This window comes from Periophthalmus magnuspinnatus, chromosome 23 (assembly GCF_009829125.3).
Source record: "Periophthalmus magnuspinnatus isolate fPerMag1 chromosome 23, fPerMag1.2.pri, whole genome shotgun sequence".
Taxonomy (NCBI): Eukaryota; Metazoa; Chordata; class Actinopteri; order Gobiiformes; family Gobiidae; genus Periophthalmus; species Periophthalmus magnuspinnatus.
In genome coordinates, this window is record NC_047148.1 from 993,407 (window position 1) to 1,007,937 (window position 14,531).

General features: G+C 40.5%; 1 protein-coding gene across 2 annotated transcripts; it reads left to right on the forward strand.

Moving 5' to 3' along the window:
- The first annotated feature begins 1 nt into the window (after window position 1).
- On the forward strand, window positions 2-13,606 carry recql (RecQ helicase-like). 2 transcript variants are annotated; one of them, XM_055232034.1, is made up of 16 exons: window positions 2-146; window positions 217-255; window positions 2,995-3,222; window positions 3,959-4,138; window positions 4,758-4,864; window positions 6,446-6,644; window positions 7,233-7,399; window positions 7,776-7,857; window positions 9,013-9,161; window positions 9,908-10,025; window positions 10,100-10,238; window positions 10,436-10,527; window positions 10,957-11,173; window positions 12,289-12,412; window positions 12,702-12,834; window positions 13,101-13,606. In XM_055232034.1, exons 2-15 carry the CDS (start codon window positions 234-236, stop codon window positions 12,810-12,812), a joined length of 1,935 nt encoding a protein of 644 aa, XP_055088009.1. In that variant the 5' UTR covers window positions 2-146; window positions 217-233; the 3' UTR covers window positions 12,813-12,834; window positions 13,101-13,606. The 2 variants fall into 2 exon arrangements, with proteins under 2 accessions (XP_055088009.1, XP_033845066.1); XM_033989175.2 differs by lacking the exon at window positions 2-146 and having other exon boundaries at window positions 199-255; window positions 13,101-13,600.
- The last annotated feature ends 925 nt before the right edge of the window (window positions 13,607-14,531 follow it).

The following is a 14,531-nucleotide window of genomic DNA, read 5'->3' on the forward strand; positions in this document are numbered from 1 at the left end:
CACAACAGACCGCCTGAAGCCGAAGGGTGAACAGTTATTCAGTACTTTACATTACTGCTTCATATCTATCTGCTATGGTCTGGTTATAAGTACGAAATCTACTGTGCTGCCCATGAGCAGATCAACTTAATCATAATTATCCGCATGTAAGTCCTACTCGAGTAGGTTGGTGCTTGGTGCTTGTGTCTGTTTTACAAAGCGTCTGTGGTTTTGCAGAGTCTGAGTTTACGATCATGGACAGCAGGGAAGACAGTGGTAAGTCTGCTTTTATGTTAGTCTATAAAATGGCTTATTTCAAATCTGCTTAGAGTAAAAATAGAAGAGTCTAAATGTAACATGGTTATTTGTAATTAGTTACTTTCTACCCATGGAGTTAAGGAACGATGGCCCACTTCTGAATCTGGAATCATGCAGGACATACTCCTTTGTTATGTCTCATTAGTTATTGGATTACATTTATCAAGATTTTGCATAATTTATTTAACATTTTTAATGTTAACTTGTATCTTATTTTCAAACACCACACAGTAGTGGCAGGTTCTCTGTCACTTTCTTCTTGCTGAGGATGTAGTTTGCCTTGTTATCTGAAATTGAGTTAAATACCATTAACTTTATAAATCACCCCCTTTTCTGGTGGAGGTTCTGCCTTGTCTCCATGGAGATGTTATTGCATTGCCTATAATGTTCCACATTGAACTCGTCTCCATGGAGAAAAGAAGGTGATGCCACTAGGACACATTTCAGGTCACATATGTGGAGAAGCCACCCCACTCACAGTAAGAAAGCATGGTAATGCAGAAGAATGCAGATAAGGCTGGGTGATACGACCAAAAAAATTATATTAATTTCTTGAACATAAAGACTACCATAGTAAAATGTCTTCCTCCAAAGTCTTGCGTCTGCTCCAAACCAAAGGCTTTTACTGACAGAGGATTGGCTGAAGACCTCCATTAAAAAGACCCAGGCTGATCACTGACCATTAGACATGACTGAATGTTGATCATTATTACAGTTTAATTAATGGCACAGCCCTGATACCAGGTAAATCAATATCTCTATAGAATCAAGTAGATGGCATACTTCCACAAGAAATGTTACATAGTGAACTTTTAAGGAGACAAAATACAGTGAAATTTATAGTTGTGGAAAAATTACAGTTCTAGATGAAAAGTAATCCATTTGCGAAGCTCGGTGAGTTTTGAAATACAGGAAAAAAGGTTTATTGTTACAGATACAGACAGGACAGGGCCCAGGCCTGCTCTGGTCACAGACTGGTAGCCTCCCGGCCTCTCCTCCAGTTCCCCTCTCAGTCTAAGTCCAAGTCTAAACCCCCTCTGAGCATCTGAGCTCTGACTATTTTATACCAGAATAACAATGCTACACATATTTCAAAGCAGAGTGACTTTTGTTTCACACCCATGAGATAATGAACTGAAAGTGCAGTGTGCAAAAGTTTTCAGCTCCCTTTTTCTTGAATGCAACCAGTTGCTTTTAGAAGTTTCCTAATGATTTTGGAAAGATTGAATGTTGACCTAATGACTAAAAAGAGTCCACCTGTGTGTAATCTTGTCTCAGTATAAATGCTGTGAAGGCCACAGAAGTTTAAGAGAGTGTTAAGAGAGCACACCAAACATGTCAGAGAAAAAGTTGTGGTGAAGATTAAGGCAGGGCTTAGATCTAAAAATATTTCCCAAGTGTTGAACATCTCAAGGAGCACTGTTCAATCCATCATCCGGAAATGGAAAAAGTATGGCACAACTGCAAACCTACCCAGACATGGCCGTCCACCAAAACTTACAGAACAAACAAAAGCACTCATCAGAGATGCAGCCAGGAGGCCCATGGTGACCCTGGAAGAACTGCAGAGATCCACAGCTCAGGTGAGGGAATCTGTTCACACGACAAATATTAGTCGTGCACTACACAAATCTGATCTTTATGGAAGAGTGGAAAGAAGAAGCCATTGTTGAAAACCATCCATAAAAAGTCTTGTTTACAGTTCACTAGAAGTCATTTGGAGGACACAGCAAACATGTGGCAGAAGGTCCTCTGCTCTGATGAGACCAAAATCAAACTTTTTGGTCTAAAAGCAAAATGCTACGTGTGGAGATAAACTAACACTGCACATCACTCTGAACACACCATCCCCACAGTTAAACCCGGTGGTGGCAGCATGATGCTGTGGGGGCTCTTCTTCAGCTGGAACAGGGAAGCTGGTCAGAGTTGATGGGAAGATGGATGGAGCTAAATACAGGACAATCTTGGAAGAAAACCTGTTGGAGTCTGCAGAAGACGTGAGACTGGGGCAGAGGTTCACCTTCCAGCAGGACAACGATCCTAAACATAAAGCCAAAGCGACAATGGAATGATTTAAAGCAAAACATATTCATATGTTTGAATGGCCCAGTCAAAGTCTGGACCCAAATCCAATTGAGAACTGAAAACTGCAGTTCACAAACAGTCTCCATCAAATCTGAACTGTTTTACCAGGAAAAATGGGCAAAAATTTCAGTCTGTAGGTGTGCAAAGCTGCTGGAGATATACTCCAGAAGACTTGCAGCTGTGATTGCAGCAAAAGGCAGTTCCACAAAATATTGAATTAGGGAGGCTGAATACTTTTGCACGCTGCACTTTCAGTTTTTTTGTTTTTTTTCTGGAAATTATGTATAATTTTCTTTCTACTTCACACATGTACCATGTTGTGTTACTTATTCACATAAAATGCAAATTTAAAAAAATTTAATATGTGGTTGTGACTTGACAAAATTTGAAAGAGTTCCAGGGGGATGAATACTTTTGCAAGCCACTGTATACTAGTCTGTGTGGTCTGATACAGCTCAAGATCATTCTAAAGCCATTCAGGATCAGTTCATTTCTGCTCCGTGAAACTGACGTTTTTTAGTAGCGATATCTGCTCAAATGAGTATACTTTTGACAACCCTACTGCAGATATGCGTGGTAGAGGGTTTTTGCTGAGCTGTGATGCTGTTGCAGATGTGCGTGCAGAGCTACTGCAGGTGGAGGTAGAGCTACAGAAGGTGGAGGAGCAGATCTCTGAGCTGCTACAGAGACAGGAAGAGCTGGAAGATGTGCGCAAAGCTCTGCTGTCTCAGCTGGAGGAGGGTTCCAGGGAGGGGGCCTCCTCTTCATCCTCATCCTCCTCCTCCTCACAGGGAGCATCGGCCATCACCAAACAGGAACTAAAGCGCTATGACAGAACAGGTACTAGACTTGGCTTTGGTTTATTCTTAGAGGGTCAGAAGTGTGTTTGTTCTTATACCTCTCACATGCTTAGCCTCCTGTATGGATTCCTAGGTGCCGATTTATAGTTTTTAAAGAGGCTGCTCAGAATACTCCTCTGTTATATAAGTGTTCAAGTTGGTTTGTAGCATAAATAGTCAGATTGGACACATCCTTTTTAAAACCCTTTTAAATAAAGATTTGTAAAATCAAATTTTCAGAAAAATTCAGTTTCACCATCTGTGATCTGTATCATTTTATTCTTGTTTATATGTTGTAACTGCTGCCTCTTGGTCTGGACTCCCTTGAAGAAGAGTTTTTTTAATCTCAATTGTTTTTTTTTCCTGGTTAAATAAAGTAATAGTAAAACCTACCACTTATCTCTACCTAATACTCGACTCACTTGATGTGATTATACAAAAAACACCAACACTGGGTCATACATGCACTGTTAAAACATGTCACTAAGTCATTTTTCAACAATAAATACAAGTAAATGAAAATCTGCTACTTTCTACTGTGAAATTCCAGTAAGTGACTGAGTCTATCAGTTCTGCAGATTTGAACAGGATATCAATGGAGGATTCTTATAGTTTCATACTAAATACTACTAAGACACACAAGATAATCATTTTATACAAGGAGTAACTACACAGTAGTTACTGTATAACTACATAGTAATTACTCTTTCTTTCTATTGCGTGTGTGCTGGGAGTAGATTTCTCCTGGTCAGATGAGGCACAGCGCCACCTACATGACACATTCCATCTGCGTGAGTTCCGCCCTCTGCAATTGAGGGCCATAAACCTGACTATGTCCTCCAAAGACCTGTTCCTCGTCATGCCCACGGGCCGGGGTAAGAGCCTGTGCTACCAGCTGCCTGCGCTCTGCAGCCCAGGTAATCATTCATAGTTTTGATGCCTATAGTGAGAATGTACAATGTAAATAGTCATAAAAATGAAGAAAAAAACATTCAACAAAATGTGTGTCCAAATGTTTTACTGAAACTCCGCCCACAATGACATTTCAAATGCTAAAGGGGAGAGTGAGAGACGAGGAGTGGTGGGATCTGGACACATGAGGAACAGTGTGATTGGTCTGATGGGTAGCTACAGTTTCAAAGTATGTATGTATGACTGCTGTGTGACTGCTGTGCTGTCTGTGTGCAGGCTTTCGTTATTGTGTCCATAAGTCAAGATATGAACATTAATAACAGACAAATCAGGTGCCTTCTTACCCCAAGATTACTCTCACTAGCATTAGCAACAGGCTTGGTTGACAGCGCTCCTAAGTGCCTGCACCCTGTTAAACCAGCGGTGTAGGCAGGAAGGGCCATTACCTTCAACAGCCTCGTTCCGGATTGGCTCTTTGGTTGCTATGGTACTCGTGCTTGGAATTCCAAATATGGAACGAGGCTCCAAATTTGCCCCATAACTGCTAGCCTCAATAACCTGCATTTTTCGTATAGTCCACTTCTTTATACAGTCTGTTCTCACCCCTCTGCTCTCTATGTGCAGGCTTCACTCTGGTGGTCACCCCTCTGGTCTCGCTCATGGAGGATCAGATCATGTTCCTGTGTTCTCTGGAGGTGCCTGCTGCCATGCTCAACGCCTCCAGCTCCAAGGTAACTTGGACACATACACAAATCATGTCTTTTATTGGGTAGTGCTCAAATTTCACGCATTTGTACGCATCAAAAGTAAGGCAAAGCAAGTTGATTTGTATAGCACAATTCGTACACCAAGTAATTCAAAGTGCTTTACAGAATAAAAATAAAAATAATTATTAAAATCACACAAATCAAAATAAGTAATCACACATAATCATCATAAAAATAGCATTTAAAACAGAAGAGTGCAGTATAATCAGAAGGAAAAATCACAGGGTGTTCAAATACTTATTTGTCTCACTGTACCTTTGATTTTTGCAATGTTCTTTAGCTGGTAAAAGCTGCAGATGTTATTGATTTGATGTGGCTGTTAAAGTTCAAGTCTGAGTCCATTATTACCCCTAGATTTCTAGCCTGATTTGAAGGTTTTAGAGAGAGAGACTGGAGGTGACTGCTAACACTTTATATATGTTTCTGTGGGACAAAGATGATGACTTCAGTCTTGTCTGAGTTTAGCTGGAGAAAGTTGTTTTGCATCCACACACTGATCTGTTGATGCAGTGAGTGAATCCACTGGTCCATATTCACCTGCTGCCAATGAAACACAGAATTGAGTGTTATCTGCATAGTTGTGGTAGGACACATTATTGTTGCATATTAACTGGCCTAGTGGCTGCATGTAGAGATTGAACAACAGGGGTCCCAGGATTGACCCCCTCACTTTTGCTTACTTTTTACTGTTGTTTTGGCTGATGTACCGTTGTCACGTTTCTTGCTTACTGCACAATAAACACAGAACAACAATCTTGCTGTGAGCGGTCTTGCATCTCCACAAACCTCGCTCATATTTGGTTTAGAAGAAGGCCTCTTCCCGCTTGTTTCCATGAAAATATTGTTCCTTTGACTATAATGTTCCGTAGTATGGCATAAAACATATCTCATAAAATCTCTGTGGGGAATGTTCTGTATGTAAGTATGGTTTTAATTCTCTATTTCCATGGAATCATACAGGTGACGTGCCAATTCATGGGGTCATGGGGTGTTATTTTAATGTCTGCTCAAATGTAGTGTTGTCAAGATACTAAAAATTTCAAACTTGACTTTGATACTAAGGAATAGACTTGATACTCAGTACTGATTTTGATACCATGATAATAATGAGAAACATCTTTGTAGTCCTTCAATCGTCGAGGTAGGTTCCATAGTAGTGCATGAGCATATACTAGTCTATGTGGTTTTATACTTCTGTTCTGATGCAGCTCAAGATCATTGTAATGCTATTCAGGAACTTTTTTAGTGGCGATACCCGCTCAAACGACTATCTAGTTGCGATACTAGTTTTAGTATTGATTAATATCAGATTTTGATACTTTTGACAACACTAGCCTCAATACTAAATATCCATCTTAATGGTAGTGGATTTTCTGTCATTACTTTAGCCTTTGGAGTGCATGCAGCCTTGCTTTTGCATCAAGGGCTTCTTAAGGAAAACTGAAGAATTGACTAAAAGTACAATTCATTTTACAATTCGTCAGTTTCTAATCTGTAGTTCAAACCGTTGGTCAAACTTAACCCTGGCTTGTGTGTTGCCTTCAGGAGCATGCAAAAACAGTGATGGCGGCCATGGCGGACCCCAAGAGTCCCTTTAAGCTGATCTACGTGACTCCGGAGAAGATCGCCAAGAGCAAGCTGCTGATGTCACGTCTGGAGAAGGCGTACAAGGCCCAGCTACTGAGCCGCATTGCCGTGGACGAAGTACACTGCTGCAGCCAGTGGGGCCACGACTTCAGGCCTGGTGAGACCTGCTCTGCCACAACTTAGATTAAAGATCATGATAGGGCTAGAGCAATGCAATGAAAAGATCCTGTGTTGTCCATCTCCACAACTGAAAGATTATAGTGAAAAAAAGAATAAAAGAAAATTTAGGCAATTGGCAAAATAATAGGCTCTGTCCACAAGGGCAGCCGGCTACTTACCATCAGCGACCATTTCTGCACCTGCTCATTGACATATTAAACACTTTATAAATGTGGGGAAAACTTCACCAGAGGACACTTCCGTGTTTACAGAGAAAGATCTTTTTGTGTCAGTGCTAATGTTAATGCTAATTTTGGAGCCTAATAATTATTTAAATAATGCCACTCTTTATTACAAATGACATTTTGTTATTAATTCATATTTTAATGTTAGCATTAGCACTGAAACACATGAATAAATGCTAAAGAAAGAATGGCTACAAAAGCAAATTATAAAAAGTATAGACAAATTAATTCCACTTCTTAATAGTGAACCATTTTTTTCTTTTGTGTAATGTGATGGTGGGTGCTGACCGTCTCTCCTGTGTCCCTGTGTCCCTGTGTCCCTGTATCTCTGTGTGCTTCAGATTACAAGATGCTGGGCATCCTGAAGAGGCAGTTCCCGCAGGTTCCTCTGTTAGGCCTGACTGCCACAGCCACCTCCAGCGTGCTCCAAGACTGTGAGAAGATCCTGAATGTGTCACAACCCCTCACCCTGACTGCCTCCTTCAACCGCACCAACCTCTACTACGAGGTGCACACTCCTCTTACTTTACCAGTCTTGCCTATAGATTATGTCTATACAGCGGGATGAAATCTAATAATATTGTTAAATTGGCTTTATAAAGCGCCTTTCAAGACACCCAAAGTGCTTTACAATGCATTCTTCTCTCCACACTCAGTGTTGGTAAGCTATTATTGTAGCTACAGCTCCCATGGAGCAGACAGAAGAATAGTCTCAAATGATTGTGTGATTGTTGTCTGTCTGACTTATAAGTTTAATACTGATTGTACCTTATTGTAGATCCAGTGTCTAACTTTTAACTATAAATGTATATATATATAATGTCAAATTTGGCATATTAAATCCAGCACATAACGCATTCTTAGTGATTCTGTGTTTTTTGCAGGTGCGATTCAAAGCTTCAGACAGAGATGGCTCTTTAAATGACATGGCCTCGCTGATCAAGAGGAAATACCTGGGCCAGTCAGGTACAGAGGACGCATACTCTAGGCCCTAAAGGACCTTCACATACAGAAGTTTACATACACTATATAAAAAGACACATGTTTTTTTTCACACTGTCTGACATAAAATAAGACTAAACCTTTCCTGTTTTAGGCCAATTAGGATTACCCTGTAACCCTAACCCATCTCTGTGTCCCAGAGATGAACAAGCTTTGGTCCAAAATGTGCGTATCAACCCAAGAACAAAAGCAAAAGATCTTGTGAAGATACTGCTGAAGCTGGTAAGAGTGTGTCATTATCCACAGTGCTGTACCGACATGGGCTGAAAGGCTACTCTGCCAGGAAGAAGACATTACTCCAAAAGTAACATAAACAAGCCAGATTACAGTTTGCAAATGCACACAGGGACAAAGGCCTTCATTTTCAGAGACATGTCCTATGATTTGACCATACTAAAATTGCACTGTTTGGTCATAATTAGCGTTGTTACGTTTAGAGGAAAAAGGGGGAAGCTTTCAAGCTGGAGAACACCATCCCAACTGTGGCAGCATCATGTTGTGGGGTTGTTTTGCTGTAGAAGAGACTGGTGCACGTCACAAGGTAGATGGCATCATGAGGAAAGAACATTATGTGGAAATATTGAAGCAACATCTCAAGACATCAGCCAGGAAGTTAAAGCTTGGCCTCAAATGGGTCTTCCATATGGACAATGACCATCTGGCAAACTAGTTACAAAATGCTTTTACGGATAACAAACTCACTGTTTTTAAGGGGCCATCACAAAGTCCTTTCTCAGTCCTATTGAAAATGTATGGGCAGACCTGAAAAGGCACACAATTCCTGTCAACTATTTTGAGAAGATTGCATAAGGATATCCAAAACATTTGACCCAAGTCATACAGTTTAAAGACAGTGGTACCAAATACTACTGAAATGTATGTAAAGTTCTGACTTTGAAGAAAGTAATGAAAAATTGTAAAAAAAAAAAAAAAAATCCTTCTCTCATTATTCTGGCATTTAGCAAATAGGAATCATTTTGGTAATCCTAATAAAAGCAAAACAGGAAATGTTTAGTCTGATTTCATGTCAGACAGTGGGGAAAAAAACATATTTGTATTTTTAAATAGTGTATAAACTTTTGGTTTCAACTGTACATATTGTCTGCCTTGTGTCATCAGGGATTGTGTACGTCTTCTCCCAAAAGGACGCAGAGACGGTGTCCTCAGAGCTGCAGAAGCAAGACATTGTGGCTTACCCATATCACAGCAATATGGACGCCAAAGACAAGTCCAGGGTCCACCGCAAATGGACCTCCAACAAGATCCAGGCAAGTGTCACCATCGTCTAGGTGGAAAGCAGGCCATGAGGAACTAACTCAGAGGCACTTTGCTACCCCGTTAAAAAACAAAAAACAAAACTGCTCAATTCATTAAACACCTTGGCCATATTATATCTCTAGTGATGTATCGTGATATTTATTTGCCTGAACAGCCAGTACCTTCTACATCCTGTTAGAATCCAGAAGGGTCTGGAATCGGGCCATAGAGTGTGACAAACCGCTGTGCAACCACAGCTGCTAATTTGTATCATGTGTCTCAAATGCAGAAGATATCTCCTCTCCGAAATTCTAGTATCATTCAGAACAAAATATGTCTCTTCTTTTAGCTGAGATAAATAAGAGTTTGGTACTTTGATTGTTGATACTGCAGAAATCTGTGGTGTTTCTCAGCCCTCTGTGTTTTTTTTTTTGCCTTGTATTAAACGTAAGCCGTCATGTTTGTTTTTTACCCAAATGGAGCATGCGTCTCTGGTTAATTTGCCTGTCAATAACACCTTCTGGAATCGGAGTTGATCAGTGAGGGGAGGTAGACTGAGATCGTGGCTAATGCTAATGCTAAAGCCAATAGTGACTTAAACTCTGACTGTGGAGGCTCTGAAGGGGCTAAAGAGAGAAGGCCTAATTTTGTTTTTATGAACTTTATAAATTGAATCATGTTTATAGGGGACAGTCTAAGCCATCATTATAAGAGGTGTTTATAGTGATGTGGGTGCTGGATGCCTGTGTGTCCTCAGGTTGTGGTAGCCACAGTGGCCTTTGGTATGGGCATAGACAAGCCTAATGTCCGCTTCGTGATCCACCACACAATAAGCAAGTCCATTGAGAACTACTACCAGGAGAGCGGCCGTGCAGGTCAGGTGCTCCTCTGTATACCTGCTCTTTGTAATTCAGACACAAGGACTTACACATGTACTTGTATTTCCAAGGCCGAGACGACCTGCCTGCAGACTGCATTGTCTACTATGGCTTTGCAGACATCTTCAGGATCAGCACCATGGTGGTCATGGAGAGTGTGGGCCAACAGAAGCTGCTACAGATGGTGGACTACTGCCAGACTGTGGACAGGTAGGAAGCACCCACCATCATAAAAAACAGTGAGGCAATGATTTTTGTATGTCTATTTTTATCTATTAGTAAAAAATATTATACATTTTGAATTTATGAAGTATAAAGTATGTTTAAGCGGTGCTCAGCTGTGCAAACCCATACGATGTGACCACCCAAAACCCTATCATGTGACGGTAAATGTGTTGTACTGGCAGGTGTCGGCGATCTCTCATGGCTGTTCACTTTGACGAAGTGTGGGAGGAGAAGGACTGTAACCAGATGTGTGACACGTGTCGCCATAGAAACGGTGCATTTTTTTTTTACTATTAGACCTCGCTGGTTAAACCTCTCTGGCTGGATGTCTCTCTGGTCGGACATCTTTCTTATTGGATCTCTGTCTGATTAAAAACTCTCAATTTAAAATGATGTGCACCCACAAAAAATCTACCTAAATGAAAAAATGCTTTTTATCTGCCTCCATAACAAACACCATGTTAAAGCAGAAGGGTGTGCATAAGTTCATGGGGCAGGATCTCTACGCTGGAGGTTGATGATCTACTTTGTTGTTGTGTTTTTGTGAGAGTTGCTTTATAATTCAGTAATAAAACTACTAATGTACATACTGATGTATTAGACTTCTTGAATGAATGAAACAGACAACGCTATCATTTCATACCATGATTTCACTACTCTAATGGCTAGCCGTTATTAACCCTCTGCTGGTTGTCCCCTCCAGACTACAACTCAGTGGACATCAGCCCTCATGCACGGCAGGTGGTGCAGATCCTGGAGCTGGCTGCGTCTCAGGACGAGAAGCTGACTCCCCTGAAGCTGCTGGAGGCCTGGAGTGGGAAGGGCCCAGCCAAACACAGGAAGATGATCCAGATCACCACCCTGGGGCGGCATGATGCAGAGGCTGTGCTGGTGCGCATGCTGCTGCTGGGATATCTCAGGTCACACTCAACACTCTCACTCAACAACTTACTCATTGTTAGCCTTTTAGCATAATTGCCTAAGTCATCTTTCAAGGTTTTTGGGAAAATAAATTGCATATGTCAGTGTTTTGTCTGATTGGCTGAAGACAGAGCCAATAACACCTACAGATGCAGCAGGGTCTGGACTAGTAAAATCAAATGATTATGAGTAGAATAAGAAAAATATGGCCAAAAAATGACTTTGTTAGTTTATATTTTACATGTTTTTACTACCATACCTTTTGACTCAATAGAGGCTATGTATTTTAAAATAATCTTTTTAAGTGTAACTAAAGAAGTACTGTGGAATTTGAACATGGGAAGAACACATAGTTTGCATTATTGTGGCATTCACCTCTAAACATGCTTTTGGTCACCTTGGGATAAGTATTTTATGTTTACTTATCTTAAAATATGTGCATTTGAAAAATATACTTTATGAACTACAACTCAGTTTCCAATGAGGCATTTAGCTCCCTCTGCTGTCAGCAACAGCAATGTAAAATGGGAAAGTAAACAATTCCCCTTTGAATGCTACTCTAATAGAGCCATGCATTCATTGTGAACAAAATTTTAGTTTTTATGAACTTAAAACTGAACAGAAGAAATCACAGATAAACAGGCAAAAAGCAAACTGAGCATTTTCTGTGTGCTCAGAGAAGATGATTTTGGATTTTAGGGATTGGTAAAACAAGCGTGAATGAAACAAAATACAACTCCAGGTATGATTTTGATGAGGGGACAATATTGCATAAAAAACTCCAAAAATTCCATTTATTTATTTTTATTTTTATTTATTTTTTTATTTAAAAAAGAGACAATGCACATTAATCAACATTACAAAAAAATGTAAATGTGCCCGAGTTAGCTGACTAGAGCTAGTTTTCATCGGTTGTCCCCAGGCCAGATGTAACAAGGCAACCTACAATTAAGCAAACATTCAAAGATAAGAATTAAACATATTGAACAACAATATAATGTGGACATAATTAAAAATATAATAATTTAGCATAATATGTGTTCTTTAAAAGCCATGTCTAGTGTGGATACTCATCTGTGTCTGTCTGTACTGATGCTTCTGATGTTTCCTTCAGGGAGGACTTCAGCTTCACACCCTACACCACACACTTCTACCTCAAACTGGGTAGGAAAGCTCCCCTACTCAAGAGTGCCACCCACAGACTGAGCATGAACATGAGATCCTCAGGGGCCGCTGCGGTGAGTCCATAAACTTCTTTCCACAACCCACTGTCCAGTTCAAGAGGCCTAATAATCCTAAAACGGCTTAATGAAAGAAATTCACTGAGAACTTAGAACAGTGCCCAGTGGGAGCTGACTTAGCCATAAACATCATCACAACAAAGAGCTATGTAGCTGTCGACCCTTCCATCCCACCATCCAAATGCATAACCAACTTAAAGCTAAAGCTAACTAAACCCGGTAGCATTTTCTACAACATTTCAAACATGTGAAATCAAGTGGGAGACTGACTGTTGATGATTTCTAGGTAAAGCTACGTGTTGTGGGTGACAAAGAGCGGAGCAAAGAGCCAAAGCCATCAGGCCAAAGCTCAGAAGATGGCCCCGAGAGCAAGAAGGCAAAGAGGGGACTCTCTTAGCTCTGCCCTGCCCTGGAGCAAAGTAATGTCCAGTCACACAGCACCAGAGTCACATCACCCCAACCTAAAACTACCATCTCTGTTATCTGTGAGCTACTGTGTCCATGTAACTTCCCCTGTGGATCAAGTCAAAGACCATCTCTCCTAACACTATAACCTTTAAACTATACCCACAGCTCCTAACACCAGTTTCTATATCCACTAATCTATGTAAATTTGTACTAACCAGATTAATGATGTAGTTATATGGCCCTGAGTCTTAATCTGCCTATCCTTGCTCTCCTGTAGGACACACGGTGCAGCTCTCGGCAGGTGCGGCAGGAGCAGGTGTAGAGCACCCGGGCCAACATAAGGAGCACACAGAGACACACAGATCTGAGGAGGACACAAGAGAGGACAGGAAAAAGTCCTGCTCACAAACCAGCACCGACACATGCCCCTCTGTTCTTGCCCATCTCTTCTCAGTGCTGTCAATAATCTCACACAGCACCACCAAGGAGCTGTGCCACCTACAGGACTACTACCCCCGAAAGCTCAGGAGGATACACTATTACTGTGTTATTGACATTGACAGGGCGTATCAAGATGAGACCCTGATTCTCCTCTGAGCCTGAGGACAGGGCTGTGTAAAGTTCATGTTTGTCTGGTGTCTATGCCCCTGTCTCTGCTTCTGGGCTGTGTCTCTATGGAGAAAATGAGGTTGAGTGTCATACTTCTACTGTAAAATGATCCCCATGTAACCGAATATGAGACATGCTGCAGCAGAAGAATGGGATGTTGTCAGTTTTTGTTCGGTTATTTTTCACACTTCAGCATATTTTGCAGCTCTAGTGTATACATCACAAAAGTTTTGATATTGCAACATACTCACTATATCACATATGTTTTTTTAAAGGGGTCATATTACACTATTTTCTGATTTCTGTTATATTATTGCTATTATATTGCTTCCTCATCATAAACAACTAGGGTTGCGTTTTGTTTCATTCACACATGTTTAACACACAAATCCTGCATATTTAGTTCTTCTCTCAAACAAAACAAAACAGGGAGTGCTCCATTGTGTTTTTAATCTCTATACACCTTCACTAAAATCATTTGGATAATTTCAGCCCTGGAATTTCCAATGTCTACTACATAAAAGGTAAAGTTGAGGTGGAACAGTGCATTTTGAGCTTTGGAGATGTAGACAGACAAATAATAAAGGGCTATTCAAACATGTGCGAATGAAACAAAACACAGCTCGAGGTATGTTTTTGGGAAGGAAACAACATTCTGACATGGCTTAAAGCTCACATCTATTTTCCTTATCAGACCAAAATGAGTTTCAGGGAAAATTAAAGGATTTTTTGTTTTATTATAACTGAAATTATTGTGACAAAAAAGTATTTTAAAATATCACAATAATATGGATATCTGGTTTTCTGCAGACACATTGTGTATCACAACATTTTCCAGTATTGTGCAGCCCTAGTACACACGTTATAGAATCTGTTACTTATATATTAAATGGTGCTCATTTTGCGATACAGTACATCTAAATGCTCTTGTAGTGATTAGAGTGCCATCAAGTGGTCACACAAGGCAGAACAGCCAGAAGAGTGTGAAGTCTGTGACATCCTAGTAGTTTAGTTTCACTCAGTTGATACTTTACAGTGACATCATTCTGAGAGTGTTCTGCATGTATGGATGTTCAGCAGTTACCATGGAGACACAATG

Coding starts and splice junctions, on each gene's coding strand:
- recql (XM_055232034.1), top strand. CDS start 234: ATGGACAGCAGGGAAGACAGTG. Junction 4,139..4,757: donor GCCTGCGCTCTGCAGCCCAG/GTAATCATTCAT, acceptor CTCTATGTGCAG/GCTTCACTCTGGTGGTCACC. Junction 11,174..12,288: donor CTGCTGCTGGGATATCTCAG/GTCACACTCAAC, acceptor TGTTTCCTTCAG/GGAGGACTTCAGCTTCACAC.